Source organism: Argiope bruennichi, chromosome 4 (assembly GCF_947563725.1).
Source record: "Argiope bruennichi chromosome 4, qqArgBrue1.1, whole genome shotgun sequence".
Classification (NCBI taxonomy): domain Eukaryota; kingdom Metazoa; phylum Arthropoda; class Arachnida; order Araneae; family Araneidae; genus Argiope; species Argiope bruennichi.
This window is the reverse complement of record NC_079154.1, coordinates 127,089,633-127,112,246: the sequence shown is the minus strand read 5'-3', so window position 1 is coordinate 127,112,246 and position 22,614 is coordinate 127,089,633. Positions and strand designations below refer to the sequence as shown.

At 32.5% G+C, this 22,614-nt stretch overlaps 1 protein-coding gene across 1 annotated transcript in view; it reads left to right on the top strand.

Moving 5' to 3' along the window:
- The first annotated feature begins 355 nt into the window (after positions 1-355).
- The window catches only part of LOC129965735 (nidogen-like), a 57,346-nt gene continuing 35,087 nt past the window's right edge, over positions 356-22,614 (top strand). The window contains exons 1-3 of the mRNA XM_056079869.1: positions 356-658; positions 16,198-16,334; positions 18,811-18,952. Of these exons, the coding sequence (XP_055935844.1) occupies positions 446-658; positions 16,198-16,334; positions 18,811-18,952 (492 nt within the window). The 5' untranslated portion in view covers positions 356-445. The remainder of the gene's footprint in view (positions 659-16,197; positions 16,335-18,810; positions 18,953-22,614) is intronic.

The following is a 22,614-nucleotide window of genomic DNA, read 5'->3' as shown; positions in this document are numbered from 1 at the left end:
TTCTGCCCTCTAAAGTATATGGCAGCTCTAAGTCAAACGGTCTGGCCTGTAGGGTGCTAAAAACTCATGTACACTTTCATGTTTACTATTAATAAGAACATAAACTGTTAGTTAACTATCACGCCCTTCCTTGAGTTTTGTCGCGGAGTCGATCTGATGATTGATCTTCCTCCATGCCTCGAATCACGTTTCTGAAATAAGGAGCACAGCGTATTTCAGAAGTAAACCATTTCGAAATACTCCTCATTTTTCACACACTTGCCCTATCCTCAATAAGTTCACCGAGTTCAAGTAGACTTTGATTTGTGTGTCGAGCCTAGAGCAAACAACAGGAAGTGTGATTATCAGCAGCTTTTACCTTTGGTCGCGACTCGATTTTGCTTTTCTCTCTCTCCGTGGATAAGATCTTTTTCTCTGGTGTCGAGTCGTGTTCGCGATAGAGTCAATGAAAGTGGTGACAAAAATGGCGGACGCAAGGTTGCTGCGCATCGCGGCGATAATTTTTTGTGTTTTGGGGGGTGGTCTTGGTTTACCAAAATCGGAGCTATTTCCCTTTGGAAGGGAACAATATTTACCGGCGGAGGATGATGTCAGTTCCCCTGAAGTACCGTTGACGGTGCCAATTATATTCTATGGAAATGAGTACCGGACCATTTACGTGAGTATGGTTCTTTAGTTATGTCAAACTTTGCATTGTTCCTGTGACCTAGTGATGTATTTTTTAAAATTGTTTCCATGTTTTTATATTCATTTTTATTTTCATTTTTTTTTCTTCTATCGCCTATTCCTACTAAAAATAGTAAAGTATCATAGACAGATTAAACAGCTGGAATAAAGGGAAAGGGGGTGGAGGTGACCCTAAGTGGATCGATTAAAAAATTGTTATTAAGGTAACTGCCCCATCAATAAATGTAATGTAAATAATTTGAATTCTAAAATATTTAGATAATATTCTTATCAATATAGTTATTTTTTTATATATGAAAGGTTAATTAATTATTAGCAGCCATAATAAATAAATACGTGCCTTTCCTAAAAATTTCTAAAAAAATAGCTTAAATACATTATTATAATATAATTTAAGCTAAAAATATTTATTGTTAAACTGAAATAGCCGGGTTTTTTTAAAGAAGGCCCTAAGTTCGTAAAATGACTAAATGAGAAACTGAAGAAAATATGTAATAATCGAAGTGGTAACTAAATGTAGTAACGTGTAAATGCCAACAGCGTAAATGTTGGCAAATATCAATAAACTGCTTATATTGACCGTGGGAAGTTCCCATTTTTTACACGTTATTTTCAACTATTTAGAGAACGAAATTGAAATTTTGTAAAATTTGTCTAAACGATTTTCTTTCCAAAACTTCAAACATATTCACATAATGCAAAATTAAAGTAGTTAAATAATTTGGAAAAGGAAAAAATTTCTTTCCAGTTTTCTATTGATGAATTCAACAAAGTAAATGCTCCCGATGTGAAAAGTTTTAACCAAATGTATTTAGAAAAGCTATAATCATCATTTCAGCTGAAAATAAAGCATTACTCATTCAGCGGCCCATGTGATATTTTTTATAATAAAAATCTTATACCATATTAACAACATAATAATTATATACACTTTCAGAAATTACTAATTTCTTATACAAAACTTCAATCATTTTTCTAAAACTCTTCCTTATTTTTCCTTGGCAATTGTGAGTAAAATTGTAAAAAAAAGTATATACCGTAATTTGAATTTCCATCTTATACAAACTAATTTTGAATTTTATCCCTTATGTGTATGCATATGTTATATACATAAACGACTGTTCTTCTTTTATATTTAAAGAATCTCCTTACTTCTTCATGATTTCAGATTCAATAATTATAATTTCTTAGTGCCCAGAAAGAGAGAGAAAAAAATGACTTTTAGATTATCTCATTATCGCTTTAAAATGACTTAAATGCCAAAGATACATGGAAGTTATAAACATGCACATGTTAAAAATATTATCATATATAGTGGATGTTTTCGAAGAACAGTAAGTGTCTCGTAGTAAGTATTTAGTAAAATATATCAATGGTTATGTAAGTGGACCTTCTTCATGCCAGTACATCTAATGCACGCAGGGATACAGAGAAGCAAGCCAGGCCTTGGAACAAAGCAATGGCATTTAGGTCAGATTTACCTATGAGTTATAGCTTAGGACCCCACTTTCTGGTAGGAAAGGCCAAAAAATTGCCCGAGTGATATATATATTTTATTTAAATGGACTTGTAAAGGACATCATATCGCAAATAGCTTAGGTTTCATCAAGTGTAATTCTGGTACTGCCTTCACATATTAAAACATATGCCTATAAATGTAAATAAACCAGACTTAATGTAAAACAACCATCTATAATGGTATATGAAATTTCATTAGCAATAAATGGGTAGAACAGCTTTCTTGGGTTCTTTATGTCGCGATTTAAAATCTGGCATAATAACTGTGGTGACTAATCTGTGGCAACAGTCTTTTATATGATTGTCTGGTCATATCATGTATTGTTATGAAAATCTGATTTCTAATCACCTTTTTAAAAAATTTTATTAATACAATGATAACGTCCGAGTTTAAATGAAAAGATAAATATAAAAATATGCTTTCGTGCCGGCTTTCTTATGGCACGGATAAAAATAAAATATTCTTGACAAGAAGAAAGTTTTTTTTTTTCTATCTTGATACTGGGGACACTTGGCCTTCATCTCAGTGAGATTGTCCATAATGCAAAGGTAATGAATATCTTTGCAAGAAATTTTCCCAAACTTTCGAATGCTCAAAGTGTTTAGCAGTCACTGGGTAATAAAGTATGATGCGAACAAGGTGAAACCAAGGTCGATTTGAGACAAAACTTCATTCAATATTAAAACGTTATTGCACGCATTGAATAAATGTGGAGCGACTTAGTGGTCCTATAGTCTAGCATGTATAATAGCTGGATCTAATATGCACTTTTAGATGTCTTCTACATCTTCCTTATGTATTCTTCACACTAACACTTGAGATGACATTTCCTACTCTGCAATTTTTTATGATTCCGTGTCGCATTTCAGCATTGAAGTATTTTGTCCAAATTTTTTTAAACTTTGTCTTATACAGAGTCATTCAAAACTTTTTGTTCAAATTTCATAGGGATGTAGGGAATACATCAGGAAACCGATTTCACATGGGAAAGTATGTCCTCAAACGTCATCTGCATGGGCAAAATAGACAAGTGAAGTGAACACAAGGAAACAGTACAGTTAAGTGGTAACAAATGTGATTTTAATTTTAGCAAGGTCAAATACAAGTTCACAGTAGGTGCTCAAAATTGCGACCAATTACACGAACACAGGGCATATCACAGACAATGCCTGCAGCGGCTACTGTTCGTACAACAAGGTCCATTTCACTGTCGGCAGGGGTCTCGTACGCAGGGTCTTTCATAGACTTGCACTAAAAGAAATCTATGGGCGATAAGTCATGTGACCTGTGCGGCCACGCGATCAGTCCACCTCTGCCAATCCATCGAGCTCAGAATGTTCGGTTCAGATAATCATGTGCAACAACTGTGTTATGATCTAGAGTCCCGTCATGTTGATACCACATATCTCGGCGGATGTGCCGCGAGCATTTTCTGAAATATTCCAGGCGTTTTTGAAAATGTTCGGTGATCGATACAACGGCGCTGTGAATCCTGTATTCGTGTAAATGGTCGCAATTTTAAACACCTATAGTCAAGCACTTACTGGCAACGAATGAGTTTTACCTTATTGGGATAAAGGTCACATTCGTTACCACTTAACTGTACTGTTTCCTTGTGTTCACTTCACTTGTCCATTTTGTCCATGTAGATGAAATTTGCGGACATACTTTCCTATGTGAAATATATTTCCTGAGATATTCCCTCTTTACTTACCCATGAAGTTTGAATAATAAGTTTTAAATCACCCTGTATAATTAGGAACTACTTAGCCTAGAGGCAAGGTCTCGGCATTGGGCTCCAGTTTCAAAAAGTTGATTTAAAAAAGAGGCACAATGCTTATAACCTTTGCACGTATAAAATGATAGAACATGCTTCACGGCCTTATCGCCGTCATAAGTCTCTGCTTTAAATTACTCTTTTTAGTATCTCAAGATTTTTCACACAACATTTTTCAATATTTTAGGCTGTAGTGATTTGGTGATGTTTTAAGAGGCTATGAATTCAGCTGGGTATTTTATTCAATTGAAAATCCATCGAACTTATGAGCCTCGTAAACATTAACTTTCTCATCGTGGGCCAAATTTCTCGCATTAATGAAAGTTCAAAGTGTAGTGGTAAGAGGTGAAGCGCTATTATCAATAAAATTTGGAATTTTAAATAATTGATACTCTACCACCTTTACGATTGTTATTTTTGATCTTTATTTATATAAGGCTGGCAACCGAATTTTCTATTAACTGAATGTATAATTTCATTTCTAAAAATCGCTCCCTTTCTCAAAATTTTTTTATTGTTTTCTAAGAACTCATGATCATTTCCTTTCATTTCGATCATTGTTAATGCTAATTGTTCTAGGATCGAAATCACGGCAAAAATAAGTGAAGAGATATTTTACATCTCTGCCTCTTAGAGAGCCGAAGTTATCGATAAGAGATATGCGTAGTTCCTTGACTTATTGAAAAATACCACCGTGAGGCGGCACCAGTATCTTCTAGAGCACTTATCGACAACGTGCTCCTCTTATCTGTTTATTGAATTTAGAAAGAGCATTCCCTATCTACCTTACAAGAATTCTTTTTCCTTGTTAAAAATCAGTTGTTCTAATCTGAAATGATTACAACATGTCGCAACACCCTGATTGACAAGAGATTTCTCGCCTGATTATTAACATAAACTCGTGATGGATGCAAAACATCGTTTACTTGTTTGTGAGAAATTAGTTTACTTATCATCTTGTTGATTTCCCCCCCCCAAGGTTTTGAATGAGAGCAAACGATAACGGGAGTGGCTAGAGCGTTTTTGTCAACATTCTAGATTTCATTCAAGCAATTTTGATGCCTCGACGCGACATTGGATTAAAAATAGATTAAACTGCTGTCGTTGTGCAGAAACGAATTGGCAAGCTTTATAACTCATTGAGTGGAGGGGGGGATGGGGGGATCGACGACAACAATCGAAGCTAACGCGCTGGAGCTGGTTAAGATGACGAGTTCGTTTCCTTCCTGATTCACTTGCTCTAGTTAATTCGTCTGATTAATAGCATTGTCAGCTGTGCTGGCGGATCTGGTAAATCCAAGGCTTCGCAGGTGCACATTCATTCAAAAAACAGGCGAACACACGTGGGGAAAAATTCAGAGGAGTTCTGGACTCCTTTAAACTAGAGCAGTTGAAATCTTTCCATCCTCAATTCCGTTTTTCCAGAAACGTTTTGTACCACTCCCATCTCCCATCTCCACTCAATTTTTTTTTTCAAATTTTTTCTTCCAATGAATTATTATGTTTGTTTTTCTCGTACTTGAACGACAACGTCGAGATATTTCAGAGTTCAGTGCTACGACAAAGTGGTCACGAGCACCTCCACATCAAAATTTGGAATAGTTATTATAATTTGTAAGTTTAGAGAAAGATTAAAATGAATTGAAACTAGTTTAAACGAACGCATAAGGCTCTAGCATCATGAAATTTGGTAGAATTGTTAGATTAAAACTTTTATGATATAATTATTAATATAAAATAATATTTTGATCATTTGTAGGGGAAATAGAACTTTAATGGAACTACGTTGCACATGCCTTTTTCTATGGGGACTGATTTAACTATATTGATTGGTTATTTTCGAAAAATTTCAGAAATTTCACGCTTGTTGCCCATCGTAACTATTTAAGGCTGAAACTGGAGTGATTTTGAGAGATTTTAATCTACCAGATTGGTAACAAAGTTAGTGAATTCTCAGTTTTTTTACGGGTGGGAAATTAACATAAATATTGTCAGTTTTTGTCCTAGGTCTTTTCCTAGAGCTAGGCACAACCGGATCATATGCTGACATGTGAAGTTACTCCTTACGAATCTGGGGTAATTTTTCAAAGACCTTAATTGATGTTATTTTGATAAATTCGGAAACAGGTTCAATTTTGAGGTCATTATGAAGTATTATACTTTTGACGTACCAGAGGGCATTAACAATATTCATCAGATATTTATTTTTAAAAACTTTCAACTTCTTAATGTTTTATTTCACCTTCTTAATGTTCTACCATGTATTAACACTAATGTAAAGTTACTTTGTAGAGCAGAAGCTTGAACTTAATCGAGAACTTATTCCATGGAGCAATTGGTAGTTTTAGTGAGGGCCACTTTTATGACTATTAAAGCTTAATTTAGCGTCTAAAATTAACCCTATTTGTACTCATTTACAAAGGGGACGAGATGGTCGAATATTTGGATAGGGCTAGATCGGGCATTACCAATTTTTTTAGTGAATAAAAGGCTAGCGTATTTATTTGGGATGACTTATTTTCCAGCCGATGAGCCGGTACTGTAAAAGGGTCGTGTGCTGTTGCGGTTGCGTAGCGACAATTTGTGGATCCTTATGCTATCTAAGAATGGCGGTATTGGTTGCAAATATTCGTACATGAAGAAAAACATAAATAATAATCATTAACCATCTGACCTCGAAATTTAGGTAAATCTCTGTGTTTTGCTCATCGAATTTCTGCTTCAGTGATATTGTATACAAACCTGGATACCAAGGAAGCTGGAATTATAAACTATAAATAAAAGCAAATATATTTTCATAACATTAGTAAAATAAGAAAGATTAACTTATAATAAATTAAGACGACGTGGAACCCTAAATTCATCAAAATATCGATATTTTTATTGAATCATATATCTGGTATATACCGGTTCAATTCCAGAGTTAAATATGTATTTTTATTGCCATTTAACATTTTTTGATAAATAACAGGAAAGTAAACCACACCCACTTTTTTGATAAAAAAGTGTCAGATAAATATTGAATTTCAATATTTATCACTATTTACAAATATGCATATATTTCAGAAATATCTTAAATAAAGCCTAAATTATTTATTTAAACAAGTATATGGATAGTTTTCTTGAATTCTGGCATAATTTATATATCGAATTTTCCTTTTTATAACAACAAAAGTTTCAAATTCTAGGATTCTTTTGCATTTTGCATATGTACAATCAGAACCTTTTAAATAATAGAAATAATTATAAGTATTTTTGTGCGTGTTGTAAATTTAGGCTAATAGCTGAACTGTGCTTGAAATCATTTTAATGATACATATCTAATTTTTAATCATTATCAAGATAATTTATGAATATTGATCTTTTATACAGTCATTTTCTTTTATGCCTTCATTACTTAAAAGTATTGCTTTATTATCTTAAATTCCAGCATTTTTAATAATAAAATAATTTAAACAATATTTTTTTAAGTGATAGATTATTCTATAGATTTTAAATCATGCTACTGGAGGAATAATAACTTTAAACTGATATTATTTCATACTGTATTTTTGTTCACATACTGTAATTTAGAATCCCTAAATCTCTTAAAACAATTTAAACAAAGGTGTGAAATGTTTTATGAATTTGTTGTTGTTGCTTATCCCCCTTGGGGTGAATACCTATTCATATCAAGTCCAAAAGATCGGGGAGAGAGGGGTGCAGTAGCTTCTGAGGGTAAAGACCCCTGAGCACTCGAGGGCAGAACTCTTGACTCTATCTCATATGAAGATAACACTTACACACTCGCCTGCACAACCCTTTTTTACAGGGGGGGGGAGGGGGGGCTCTTTCACACACCTCACAGATAGAAAGGGTAAAGAATAATTATGCCCGAACTAGGATTCGAACGCAGGATTCCCAGATCACGGGGAAGAATATTCTAAAAAATGTAGTAATTTTTTTAAAGTTTCTAAATTAAAATTAGTGTACTTTTGGATTTTTTTTTTGTGATTAAAAAATATGTATATTTGAAAAAAAGTCTTAGGAATAATAAAATAGTGAAAATACTTTTAGAAAATTTATTTTAAAACATTTTAAGAAACACTTTAAAATAAATCCCAACTTTTTTTTATAAAGAATTGTTAGACTATTAGCTTGTATAAAATACAATTAAAATCTAATTCCAACTATTAAAAACTTTAAAAAAAGTTATTTAGATGGTACCCTGTTGTTTTAACAAACTATACATTTTTTTTTTAAAAGGGACCTAAATTGGACAGTTTATTCAAGGAGACACCTCATAACTTACGCTGCCTAAGTCCCTAAAATGTTAGTTACAAAATACTTGAATCCACTCATTTTCGACACCAGAATTCCGAAGAATTCATAATGCACTCTGCCTAGGAGCATCATAATTTAAGTTACTTAGCTACCTCATAAGGCACGCTGTAAAATATCTAAATCCTCTCTATTTAGACTTCAGGATTTCCTTTCCTTTTATACTTTCCTTAGGTCGAAAAAATGTCGAGAATTCTTTCTCAAAATCGTAATTCAAAAGTTTGAGTTGGACCGATGAAATTTAATATGAAATCTAATATCAAAATTATAGATTCCTGTCAAATTTTGAACTGAAGGAAAACTGTTTATCTAGCCGTCTATATTTGAACAAGATATCTCAAAAGCGCAATGAATCAGATACATGGAGTACATATGGTATAACATAACATAACGCCATCCTGTGCCCCCGGCCCTTTAACACTAAGTTATCTAACCAGTTGAATGAGCACAATATGGAAGGGGGAAAAAGAAACAAAATTATTGATAGAAAGAAAGAGACGACAGACCATCCAGAGTTCTCCAGAGAGAATCCCATCGGTGTCAAATCCTACACGACTGTATTTCATTTTTTGGTGAAGTAATAACTGGATGGAAGGGACAAGAATACTTAAACAAATGGCGACTTTGAGTTGAACTCACAGGGAAATGAGATTACTAACTAAAAAAAATGATAAATTACATTAAGAACATCTGTATGACATGTATAAGTATATAAATAATCACTGAAGAGTGTCCGTCTGAGTCCTGTGGTTTTGATTGCCTTCGTGAGAACTGCACTTTTAAGGGACTTTTGAAGTTATAATTTCGGCTGATTTTGACAAGTGGCATTTTGGTCTCAGCTATTGTGTAGTCTTGAAGAGTCTTGGTATTTATGAATATGGTTTACTATGGAGTGAATACCCGTGAAAGGGTATTCGATGCAACTCTCCTGTACCATTCTTCCTCGAGACTTGTTTCTGGCTTTCTCAAGTGCCATGAGAAAGTCAGTAGGCATTCGGTACATATGGTATAATCGCCAAAGTTGTTGATCAGTTTCAAATTTTTAAAAGATTTACTGCCGTTTAGTTCATTAATGCGAGAATATAAATACGAAATGTTTATTTGGTTATTATCCCTTAACAATGAACTTCGCTTACATTAAACAGGAAGCTTTGATTCAGCATTGTTCTATGTCAATGCTAAATCAAATCTTTGATTTTTTTTTTTTTTTTTTACGTAATTGATACAAATTTCACGTTGAAACTTCTCCTAATTTAATCTGTTTATAAAGCTATTAAAAATTAAATCTTCGTACCATTCATAATTTTATTTCACTATTTGATAAAATTAAATTTTATATTCATAAATTATATCAATTAAAAAAATAAAAGTGAATAGAAAAATAGCTTTTTTAATTTTTCAATCTTTAAAGAATATTTTTGTTCCTCTATCAAACTATTCCACAAGTTTATCTTAATTATGAGTGCTATACACTCGTATTTTTGACTTTATAAATTTTCATTTCAAATTTAATAGCTAATATAATCAAAATGACTGTCTTCTGTACTTGACAGTGATAATAAAAATGACTGACTTGTCTGTTAATATAATAAAAAATGTCTGTTCTCTTCGCGCGGAAATCTGTACCTGACAGTGTGTTATCACCACAATAATAAGCCTTAAAAATAATCAATAAATTTATTCATATCACGGTTGTTAATTAAAATGAGGAAATGAAAGAAAACTATCTTACCACGCCTTACCTATGTCTCACAAATACTACCTAATTTTAGCAAACCACCTATCTAATTAGATGATTCCTTCTTTACTGTCTCTTAACTGTAATAGGAAAGGGATCATCTAATTAGATAGGTGGTCCGTTTATCAGTTGAGAGTTGTGGCTTTAAACATGTTAATAATAAACCTAATATCATTGAATATATAATTTTTTTTAAATTTTAAGATAAATTAAAAATTGTTATTTTTAAGTAAATTCCAAAATGATTTCCTAAAAGTGTAAAAGATACGAAATGAAAAAAGCACTAATTATATTATGGCGTTGAAAAGGTAACTCCGCCTCTTTTTAATGAAATTTCTTTAGATGTCAATCGGACATATTTAGCTGCGCAATATTTTTTTTATCACTGAAAACACGTAACAACTTTATGTGATGGTATAAGAAAAAGTGAAGTGAAGAATTTTCCCAACTTTGTGGTTTTTCTGCGTCACTTTTATGTCATTTTTACTTCTTACTCTCCATTTTATCATAGGAATGTTAGATAAAGCTCTCTGAGTAATGCCGCCATAAACTATGAGATCATCTGCTGAATGGAGTAAGATTTTATTTCTGAGCAAATTCAGTTTATAAAACTGATGTTGAAAAATAAGATAATGGTAGCGATTGCCTTCTTTAAATTATGCACACCTTATTTTCTATTAATGTGGAAATATTTTATTGAGCAAAAAATAACCCACGTATTAAAATCATAATCAGCACGTTTTTTTTTATTTTTCCTTTTCAACTTCAAAAAAAAGTTACTAGAACTTGATTTTTAATTCCAATTAAGTTTTAGAATTTTAAAAATAATTGGAAAATTCATTTTGATAATGTATTAAATATGTTCAAATATTTCTGCTTCTATAACAGTAGTTATGAAAGAATATTTTCAATCACTATTTAGAAGCAGTTTTAAAAAAAATAATTTATTAGAGATAATATCAGTTTTTGAATTTTAAAAACAGCTTATATAAAATATATAAAAACGAATACTGAAAAAAAAAACAATATTTTTATTTTAGCATAAAAACAAATATTAAAAATGTAATAAATCTAATGATATCGATTTAAATTAATAGACTGAAGAAAATATTATATTCTCAGAAATGTGAAAAAACTAATATATTATCGCCGTGGTACTAAAATGTCGTACGTCAAAAAAGTAAACATAACAAAATGTATGAAATTATGATACTGTGCGATACGGCGACCTAGCCAGAGGCCATGTGGGAAACTTAATTTGGCTGCCGAAGAGCAACTCCACCTATCACGAAAAAACAAACTACACTTGATGACGTACGCTAGAAAAAACGCATATTGGTACAGAAAAAGAATAATAACCAAAACATTACATTTTACGTTACATATTAAGTTGTGAAACATTAAAAAGGCATAAAATACATTAAATGAGCATTAACTTTTACATTAGGAAAGATCTAAAAACAAATGATTTGACAACATGTCCCTAATAGAAGATTTAATACCTGGAATTTTTATGAGTTCTTCGACTTCAAGAGGCATCCAATTTCTTGGCCATCTGAGTCTGTGTTCTCGCCATAGTGCACAGGCTTTGATCACGTGAATTATAGAACTTTCTGAGCTGCGACACTGACAAGTCGAACTTTGGTCAAAGAAACGACTTTGATGCACAGAAAATACACCAGGGCTAGTGCATACTTGGTTAAGATAAAAATCAACCTCAATTCGGTTAAATGAAATGTTTTTAAAATGTTGATAGGTTGTTCGCCCCTTGATGGAATTGTTTCATCTCTCCTGCCAATCCTTAATTATTAGTTTTTTTTAGTCTCATTTCTGAGTTGGATTTTGGACTCATGGAAAAATATTTCTTAAATTTAAAGCTTCCTTGGCTAGTGTGTCTGTCTTTTTGTTTCCAATATACTCCTGATGAGCTCTGATTCAAATCATTTCAACACCAAGCTCACCACCTTTTTCTTTTATATCCAATTTTTTTTTTTTTTTTTTTTTTTTTTTGTTGTTTCACCAACGGAATCTAGAGCCATCAAAATATGAAATTATGATATAAAATTGAAATATATAGCGCCATATAGAACTTTCTGACAGCATATAACAAATACGGATCACATTCAATAAATTGACAGCAGGTGCAACTAAACTATACAAAGCGTTGTAATGTCCTGATCTAGAGTGATCAAATAACGAAGCAGAATTTCCAGACAATTCTTTATTTTACAGCCTTATATATACAAAGAACAACTTGTTCTAATCTTGGTTAAATAAGTAGTTATTTACACCTATAGTAGGAGATACAACAGTCAAAGTCGAAGGTTTTTCTTGAAACACAGCTCTCCATTACGTCAACGCGACCACTCCAAGGGTAGTTTCTCAGACTCCAAACTCGTGGGCGTAGTCCAACCGTCTCCTGCAATTTGTTTCTTCTCTTCCCTAAAAAAAATAAAATATATCCGCACTTTATTTCGGCGACAATCTCCACCTCTTAATTTACATTGGTCATTTGAGCTCTCTTTCGGCCAATAGCGGTTCAGCAATATGCTCTCTCAGCGGCGCCAGTGGGTAGTGGGAAGGCCCTTTCACAAAGAGAAACATCTAGTACATAGATGTTTGAACATTCCTTTCTCTTTTAAGGTACTATCAATACTTCTTGGACGAGGAATTCTACATGTGGTCTTTCATTGTAGTAGCTAATGAACAGATGCGAGACCACTCAGGTGAAAAGATCCACCATCCGGCTATCTCGAGTTTAGTAAGTAACAGCGACGACACAGCAGGCTGTAAATGTCTTATCAGTACTGGGAAACGGGGAATGTTACAGCGTTTTACACCACTTTGAACATGATAATGAATATATGTTCATGATAAACTTTTAAATATGTATAAGCTTAATAAATAATTAAATGCATTAAAGTATAAATTTTCATTATGATAACACGTCTTAAACAATTTAAAGAGACAAACTAAAAATAAAACCTATTACTTCTTTAAAGCATCCTTATTAGTAATTATTTTTTGATTAGCTAAGTATATAATTTACAATTTCTAAGTATATAGATTAAATGAATTATTTCATAAAATAAATAAATTTTGTCGGTGTGGGATCAATTGTAAAATCTTCTTAAAATCATCTGATTGTGTCTGAAGCCTTCATGTCTTTTTTACTTATTATCTTTCTTCAAATTGTGATTTTTCACCTGAAAACTTCAGAAGAAATTTTTATAACCGCGGTTCAAAATTACTAGATCCGTCCCAAAATAGCCCTAGTGTTGCTTTAAAACGTGACATTAATATAACTAAACAGCAGTAAAACAATTCGGATATGAAAAAATTGACATAAAATGCTATGGTTAGAAGCAGAGTTACTATATTGGCCAAGGTCAAATTTTCTAAATTTAATCTTTTTCAAAATGCTTGACCTTAAGAATTTTTATTCCTCATTAAATATACTTTCAGCCTTGGAGAAAGGTGCTCTATTTTCGTTGAAGATTTTATAATCATTTTTATAACCAATTCTCCTTTTTCTAGAAAAGTTTTGATATTTACCTTTTTAAATGACCTGCAAACAGCCATTAAATGAGGTATATTCTTTATTTAAACTAAATTTCCGTCTCCTTTGTGACTGTGATTTTCAAGAATATATGTTTTCCTGTGCATTATTTGAAAGACCGTTCAAAGAACCAGTAATACTCTATTTGCTCCGTTCCAGACCAAATTCTGCAACGAGCGAAGAGTAACCACTAGAAAATGTTAAATGAGAAAGATTTAAAATTAAAAAAATTATTACGCCCACATTTAATTAAGTAAAAATCGCCGAATGTTAAGTTAAGAAAGTATAGAAAAGTTTCTGATAATGATATTTAGAATCGTGCAGTATTATTTGGATTTCGATATTTGAATAACATTGAAACTACTTTTTTCAAAAATTTTGATTTATTAGAAATAAGTCTTATGAGGTTTTCATAGCTCATATTTCACACCTTAATTAAAGTATGACGCATATTTGGTGACCCCACATGTTATACATTTAAATTCTCGCCTTGACATGTTCTATCCGAATCAGTAAATTTTAGATGGTACATACCTTGTGGGACACCCTGTATTTTCCCCATAGAATTCACATTCTTTTATTTGGTCTGCACAATTCTTATTTGAAATCTGTTGTACAGCCGTAAACCATTGTTGCCGGCGATTAAGTTACGAAATCAAAATGGATTAAAAAACTGATTTGAGGATTAAACATAAAATTGAATTCATAAACATGCGTGAAAATTTAATTAAAATCAAACACCGTTGTCCTGCGGCGCAATTGAAAATTTCAGTTTCTTTACAAAATTTTGAAAAGGCATTACCTTTTTACCAAGCAAAGCAGAAAATATTATTATTAATAGTCGGAAGCAAAAAATATTGATGATTCCGACTGGGAAGAATCTTTGAAAAAAAATCTTTAACGGAAGAGTCAAGCATCTGTTAATTTGAAACCTGGCTTGCAGCATTGTTTAACAAACGCAAGAAATAAGAGTAAGAATAATATATAAGCGAACTGTTAAGGAATAATTCTCATTAGACATCAGTAAAGGAATTTATTTAATTATTTTTGGAACAAATGATAGATAATCCTGAGATAAGGATTTTTTTATCCTTTGATGTCAGTTGATTTTGCCCTATTCTTCCTATATTAATCTATTAAGGCTATCAAAATTCTTATGCCACGAAGTGATTAGATAAAGTATCAGCCACTAAATGAAAAGAGTTTAGAATCCGTTGTGCTTGACAATTGACATATATTGAAGTAAATTTTTTAAGATTTTCTGAAATACACCATCGTATTTCCATTTGTATATGTTACGGTCAATGTTAATAATCTCTAATCTTTATCTAACCGATCATTATTAATAATGAACAAATAAGTCGCTTAAAGTGAATAATTTAGGAGAATTTATCCCATTAACCATTTATTATTAATAATAACCAATGAAGTTTGGCAAATGTCAGTTTTTTTTATGTGTTGGCAACAGCTAGACAATATCAGTTGATTGTTTATTTTACAAGTTAGGCTCCCGATTCTTTCATTGTCAGCTTTTGGAGTTTACATTATTGTTTTCACAAATTAAGATAGTTATTTTAATTCATTCTACTGCGACACAATGGATGATGATTGAGAAGTCGTGAAGTGACGTTTCAACAACCATTTAGACATGCTCAAATCAAAGAAAGGGGGAAAACCATCAGTTATTTACAAGAGAAGAATATAATTTGTTTTTCGCAAAAGTTAAGGAGAGCAAAGAGAAGACGTGTGTCAAAAAAAACAAAAAAAAACAAAAAAACCAGAAGATTGTCAACGAGTATCGATATATGATATTGTTAGAATTGGTAGTGTTGAAAAACTCATTGTTCAAGTGCAAAATGTAAAAGATCAGATTGTTTATTTTACTTGTTTGAACGAGAATTTTCTAATAATTCATGAATAATCTAAAATGTCTATCGTTATTTTCCTTTCAACAGAATAGATATTGGGATTGTCATTAACTAATCTCCTACTCCCTCAAAAAAAGACGAGACTATAGTCTGTGTATTTTCTGTAGGCTGTTCAAGGTCATATTTTATACCTCGTTATTGGTTGTTTGGTAATAGTAACGAGGTAGAAAATGTGACCTTGAACCGCCTGCAGAAAATACACAGACTATAATTAATTATGAAATAAAGAAAAAGAAGTTAGAAAAAAATATCGTAGAAAAACTTCATAGCAAGTTTAAAAAACATATACAAAGAGGCACACCCATACCATTTATATAAACCATTTAATCAAATTAGCCAAACTTCATTGGGAATTAATAATAATAATAACAGGTTAAAGTGAATAATTTCAGATATTTCTCACTTTGACCAAAAGAAGCGGTTATTATTAATAATGACCGGTTAGCATTAATAATAACCGATTATTCAGAATGACCGTAACATATATATTGGTAACATGATTAAAAAGTCAATATTCATTATTAGACCCATGATTAATGCAAAAGACAGAATTTTTTAACTATACAAAAACATTTTACAATGTTTTACATTAAAAAAAAAATTACCCTAATATGATAAGGTGCGATATTAAAAAAAACTTTATGACTCACTCTTTCCGTTTTGTTTCAGGTAAATGATAATGGTTTGCTATCGTTCCTGACGGAAGTCCCGTCTTTCTTCAATGCACAGTTCCCTCTCACTTATCCAATCATCGCTCCTCTCTATTCCGATATTGATACAAGGGCGGCTGGTAGAATTTACTACAGGTAAGCCCTCACTATCTAAAATAAACAATGAAGCTTTACAAAAAAGTGATTCGTCCATCTGGTCGATAGGCTGCGATGGCCTGGTGGTAAGGTCTCGGCTTCGGGACCTTAGAGCTTCAATCGTCGAGACCCGATTAGACCGAAGAACCCTCGTGTAAGTGGGTCTGGAGCACGTTAAATCCGTCTGGGCTTAATGTCCATCCCCTGGAGTGATACATCAAATCCTCCCGGGTCTAAATCTAACCGCTGAAGTGCAGTGGAAGTTTGGACAGGGGTGTGGCAGCTCAGGTGTCGTCCTTGTTATCTGCCCACAGTTCAAACTTACGAGGTTCGTTCGAAAATAGCCCTAGTGTTGCTTTAAAACGGGATGTAAATATAATTAAACTGAAATAATCCATCTAGCCGAAAATTTTACGCGAAAACAGAGATATAGCTTTTAATAATTCAGCTAAGTGGGCATTTTTAAAGCACTTACAAAGTCCATGCAAATGAAAAAAAATGGACAAACTAAAGCCTCATCTTCATAAGTCGTTCTAGAAAATCACAGAAATTTAGTAAGATGTTTGTATCATTTATAACTCTATAAAGAGAATTAAATCGTTATAAAAAAATTTGACATCCGATCTTAAGTTGTTTGTTTTTTTGTTCTATCATGTATTTTTATTCATTAGTGTGAGATGCTTAATGAAAGATAAGCCAAGATGTACATTTAAACTTATATCTGGAAACGTGTAAATATTGGCATAAAAACATTTGAAATTGGTTGTAGAAGAATAAAAGAAATTTCTTTTTATGGAAATTTCTAAAAGGATTAAAGTAGAAAAACTAAATTCATCTTTTTTTAGTTTACTACTGTTAACGTCTAATACATACTTAAGGTACACGAAATAAGGATTTACGCGATTTTATTTTTGATTTATAAAATAAAATATTAACAAATGATATTCGCCTAAATTTAGAAAATCTCTCACTGCACAATAAATAATAGCTTTATCATTACTTTCAAAATAAACAATTGAAATGATACGATTATAAAAATATAAAGATAATAAAAGTTTTAACTGAATATTTTTGAAATTTAAAATATCCTTCCTTGTATATTGTATTTGGATTCTCGTGATAAACACCGGCACGATGACGGAATAAGATGGTTTTGAATTTAACTTCTTTTAAAGAACTGCCGTCGCTTAAGATGGTACATTTAAACACAATTTAAAAATTATCCTTCTCGGAATCTTTTCGGTTTTAAATTTCTCTTGTGATGTGCAGTCTCAGATGATATTTATAATTTAACTTTGATTTGAAATATACATTTATACTCATCCTGATGTGTCTTCTCAAAATGTATCTTTATTTTTGCTAAACCACATTGCTATTATTTAAATGATTTGGTGATTGGTGGTGAAGGATTTAAGAAAGGTAATGGTAAATGAATATTTTGCAAGTTTTTTTATCGCAGTCTGGGACAATTAATTACAATTTAAAAGCACAAATTAAATACAAAAGAAATTTTGTAATTGAATAATGCCATACTGGAATAATCAAATAAAAGCAATTGCAAAATAAATGAAAATAGATTCAACAAAATTCAGACTATCATGTAACCATTCTTGTACTATGTTCTTGGGTATGCTTGATAATTATAAAGAATCGTTCTATCTAATCACAAATATATCTGAATAGCAAGCCACAGTAAAAAACTCGATACAGATGTTGTGGGCCACTCATATTAGACCTTATTAGGAGCTTGACAAGCATCGAATATTCAGAATGTATGTTCTGTTTTCAGAAATGAAACTCTCTGTGTGTGTTGACTATTTCATCATAATTATTATAGCGAAAGAAAAGAAGAATATTCATTGTAAGTACAGATTCCAGGTGCCTCTCTCGAAATTTTAATACCAATCACAATGTTCTTTCCAAAGGCATTGAAACTTAAATTGAATAATCGTCTTCTCTGAGGTGTGAACTAAGGCTAAATCCTAATGGCCATCACTAGTCACAATACAATCACGCATAGCAGGTATTGTATTGTGACCAGGATGTGTGCGTCCAACGTCAGAGCCGTGGTAACTCGACCCCACACCAGTGCTACAACCGTCAGAAAAACGAGAATCAAGCACCATATTGGAAGCATGGAAGCTTTTTCTATAAACAGTTGAATACCTGAGAATACTCACTGATATTATGATAAGTATACTTATATGACCATTTTTTAAATGCTTCATAACCTAAACCATTTGACTGAATCTAGTTTGCTCAAGTCTTCATTAAATAATGTTTCCTATCTTCTCTTCTGCAAATGTGTTCAGAAGTATTCAGTTTTTCCATTATCTAGAAAAGGTTTCACACCTTCATTTGTTAGTCATTTGTTTTTGTAGACGCCATTGAAATGTTATTCCAAAGACATCGTAATAAATTATAGCAAATCACATATAAAGTAAATTTTAAAAACTTATTGCCTCCTTGCCTTTAGGGAAACGCAGGATAATGCACTTCTGGAGCGAGCAGCGAGGGACATTCGAAGCCACTTCTCCAATGCCGGGTCCTTCCATCCGCGAAGCTTATTCATCGCCACTTGGGATGAAGTTGGCTATTATGAAAGGGCAACTGACAAGGTAAAATTTATACTCTTCATTCATGCATCATATTTTTATTGCTTTTTTTGCTAATTAAGAATCATTTTTATCGCATATATTACATTATTTGTTCCAAAATTGGGAGTAGAAAAAAGATCTTGAATGTATATTTATTTCTCCACAATATATATAGTTGTGATGTGGCTTTAAAAAAATCTTCTTCAAGTCACAGGACAAGTAGCAACAAAAAACGAAAAGGTAGCGCAATACGCTAATAATTAGCTCTGGTTGAATAACAAGAAAAGTAGAAGAAAAAAATATCTTTACAACGTGCAGATAATCATGTATAAAGAACCCGCTAAACAAGACCATAAGGAGGAGGGAGTGAACAGCTTCTGTTAGTCAAAAAGACTGGACAGGGATAGAAGTCTGTCTTTGCTCTTTTACCTGCAGGCCTTAGATGAGCATGATGGAACGGCCTTCACGCCTTGGGTGACCCTACCAAGAGATTATTCTCCCGACGTGCTTCGCCCGTTCCTCCCAAGTACACCCTCTCACCGGCTAAGAGCACACTTTCAGGCGACCTGCAGAACTTGAGGGGGAATGGTGGGAATGAATGGTACTCGGGAATATCTCTGGCACTCTGCTGGAAATCAAATGTGACCATGGGTTCCAGACTGTTCAGGCTAGACTAAAAAGTGACCCCTTAAGTGTCTTTCCTTTGAAAGTGATAGAAAAATCCATCTTACCTGTAAAAAAATGCTATGACCATCTGACATCACCGGATCACATTCTGGGTTGGATCGGACTTTCTAAGGGAAACTTAACATCCTATCCCCTTATTATTATAGCTTTTTTGGCGGTCAACAACTTAATGGAGCTGATCTGACATATGTCAGATCATTTGAGGATAAGCAACAACAACAAGAACCCGCTTTTTATGCATGATGCATCTGTTGCGACGATCTATGACTTTGCTTACCATATCTCAGGCCCTACCTACTTAATCAGAATTTCATTTTCGCTATGAATGTTCAGTTTATAATGAGTATTCATTGATTTCGAAGCGGTTTGTTATTATTTGTGTCAATATTTATTATATTTAATAATGTATATTTATCTCTCCACAAAAGTTCCTTTTCGGTAATAAAGTCTCTTACTGAAAGAACGTTCTGTATATCTCTGAAAAAATTCAATGATCTGACGGTGAAGTAAGTCGCCGTAGATGTGGTTTCTAAAAAGTGAATCATAAGGTTTAAAAGCTTGGGAATACTTACCGCTTGCATTAAAAATTATAATAAACTTAGGATATTAATTTAGATACAGAATTACTGTATGAAATCCAAAATATCTATTTCAATTCGTTTAAAGTTACTAGTTTAATTTAAATTTCTTCATTCTCTTTCTTAACTGGTGTACTATTTCTACCGTAAAGACGCTGGTTAGTTATGTTAATTGCTTCTTTAACCGCTTAACTATTTTGCCCGAGTGCCTTACGTGCATTGATTTATCGAATTCTTATAGTTGTAAGCGAAAAATAAACCATTCATAATGATTATAATTCAATATTAAAATGATTTCGAATACATAGAAAAGTCAAATATTCAATGGATTTCCATTTGAATCGAAATAAGAAAATATTCCTAAAATAGAAGGTGTCATCTAGGTAAAGAAAATAAAACAGTTAAGGGGTTAACACCGAGTAAAATGTTTATAGAACGAAGTCTTTCAGTCGGACATTTACCTAGCAACATGGCAAAATTTAAATATTTCTCACTTCAAATGAGTTTTTTATGTTTCAATATGAAGAAAAGTTTGGCCAATTTGTATTTATTTGTTTTCGTTTGATATTTAGATCACGAGGCGAAAGTACTTCAGTCAATTATAAATGAAGATGTTAATTGAAACCAGATCACAATGCTGATATTAAGATTACTCAATATGATACGCTAAATACAGCATGCGCCAAAATATACAGTAATGAAGCTCAACTCGCGCACCTCGAACACGTGGTTGCGTTTGTCGACGAGGCATAGCTCCAGCTACACGTATTAGCAGTAGTGAAAAGGAAGTTATGTTGTGCAGTTGCTTTTGGAAATGGGTCTTTCGACGGAGTAAAAAGTATTTGTAGCTGAGCATTATTTCTGCTCATACGGAAGCAGTCATGGTGGACCGAGTTTGAAAAAGGTGGCAGAACAATCTCTGGAGAAGTTTAATAAGACGGCATCAAGTAACACAGTTATGCTGTCTATTGTTACGACATTTCTGGAAGTGCACTGTGTCAACGGAAGGAAATGCCTACTTGTGGGGAATGTTAAAGGAAAGTGGGTTCAATTGTGAAGATCCACCGAGAACTGTGGCTGCATTACGTGAGGAAACCATCTCTTTTCGCAGGAGTCTGCGGCAACTTCTGTTTCGGGATATGTTTGAGAATCTGCGTGATCGATACAGTGTCTACAGTGGCGGTGCATACCACAGTGCATACTTTCAACACTTACATTATGCATAACGTATTAAATCAACAGCTAATAGCGTATATGTATGTATGCTAATTTTTTTTTGAGGAAAAGTAAACTCACGGATGACAATAATGTAATTTTGTTCATCTTTTCATTCCAGTATTTTATATTTTGGCGCATACTATATTTAATTAATATTATATTACTAAATGTGCGTTGAAGCAGTTCGCGAAACTCAAGCAATCGGGATTACTAGTTCTCTCAAGCTCCAATTTATTTATCTCAATTATAGTTGTAATCCACGCCATTTATTTTATACTCGTAGTTTATTCCAGGTAATATGTCTTCTAGGTCTTTGAAGATTTTACGAACACTTATTCTGCAAATTATTAAACTTGTGAAAGATCTTGAAAAACTGTTCTCTTATAATATTTTTTTTCTAGAAAACATGAAAACTTGGAGATAAAAGATCTTAATGCAGAAAATGAAATTTTGCTTTCTTTTATAAACCATAGTGCTGCAGAACTTTTATATAAAATATAAAAATAATATTAATAGAAGGAACAATTTATATTTGAGATAATGTGTTAAAATGAAAATTAACTTCTTCGATAGTTTTGTTACATGTTTATTTAAATGCAAAACATCAGCTTAAATACTAGTATTTACCAAATACAAAATTTTGGTAAATACTAGTATTTACCGAATACCTTATTTTTAAATGAGTTTGATTTATTTAATTTTTAGATAAAAAAATATTAATTTTTCTATCCATTGTATACAATGAAGAAAATATCTAATTGACAGAATGTCGAAAAATTCACAATTTGCACATTGTATTTACAACAAATGCATTCTATCATTGACAAAATATTAACAAATTAAATAGTTTTAAAATTCTTGAATACAACAAACAAGTATTTTTGCTTCCGATACTGAAAATATCTCTTTAATTGCTGTATAAAAATTTTTGATATGTGACACAAGACAATTTTTCAACCTTTGGCAAAAACTGAACTGAAAGCCACCTGATAAGTTTCAGTAAGTAATCTGGAAGACGCCAGCAAAGACCTTTGTCTCATCCATTTTCCTTTGGTAGAGGTCTTATAAAAAAGGGGGGGGGGGGGGGCTGGTAGTAAGGTCTTGGCTTCGGAACCAGAGGTCTTCAGGTTCGAGACCCGATTCCACCGAAGAACCGTCTTGTAAGAGGGCTTGGTACCTGTTAAATCCGTCGGAGCCAAA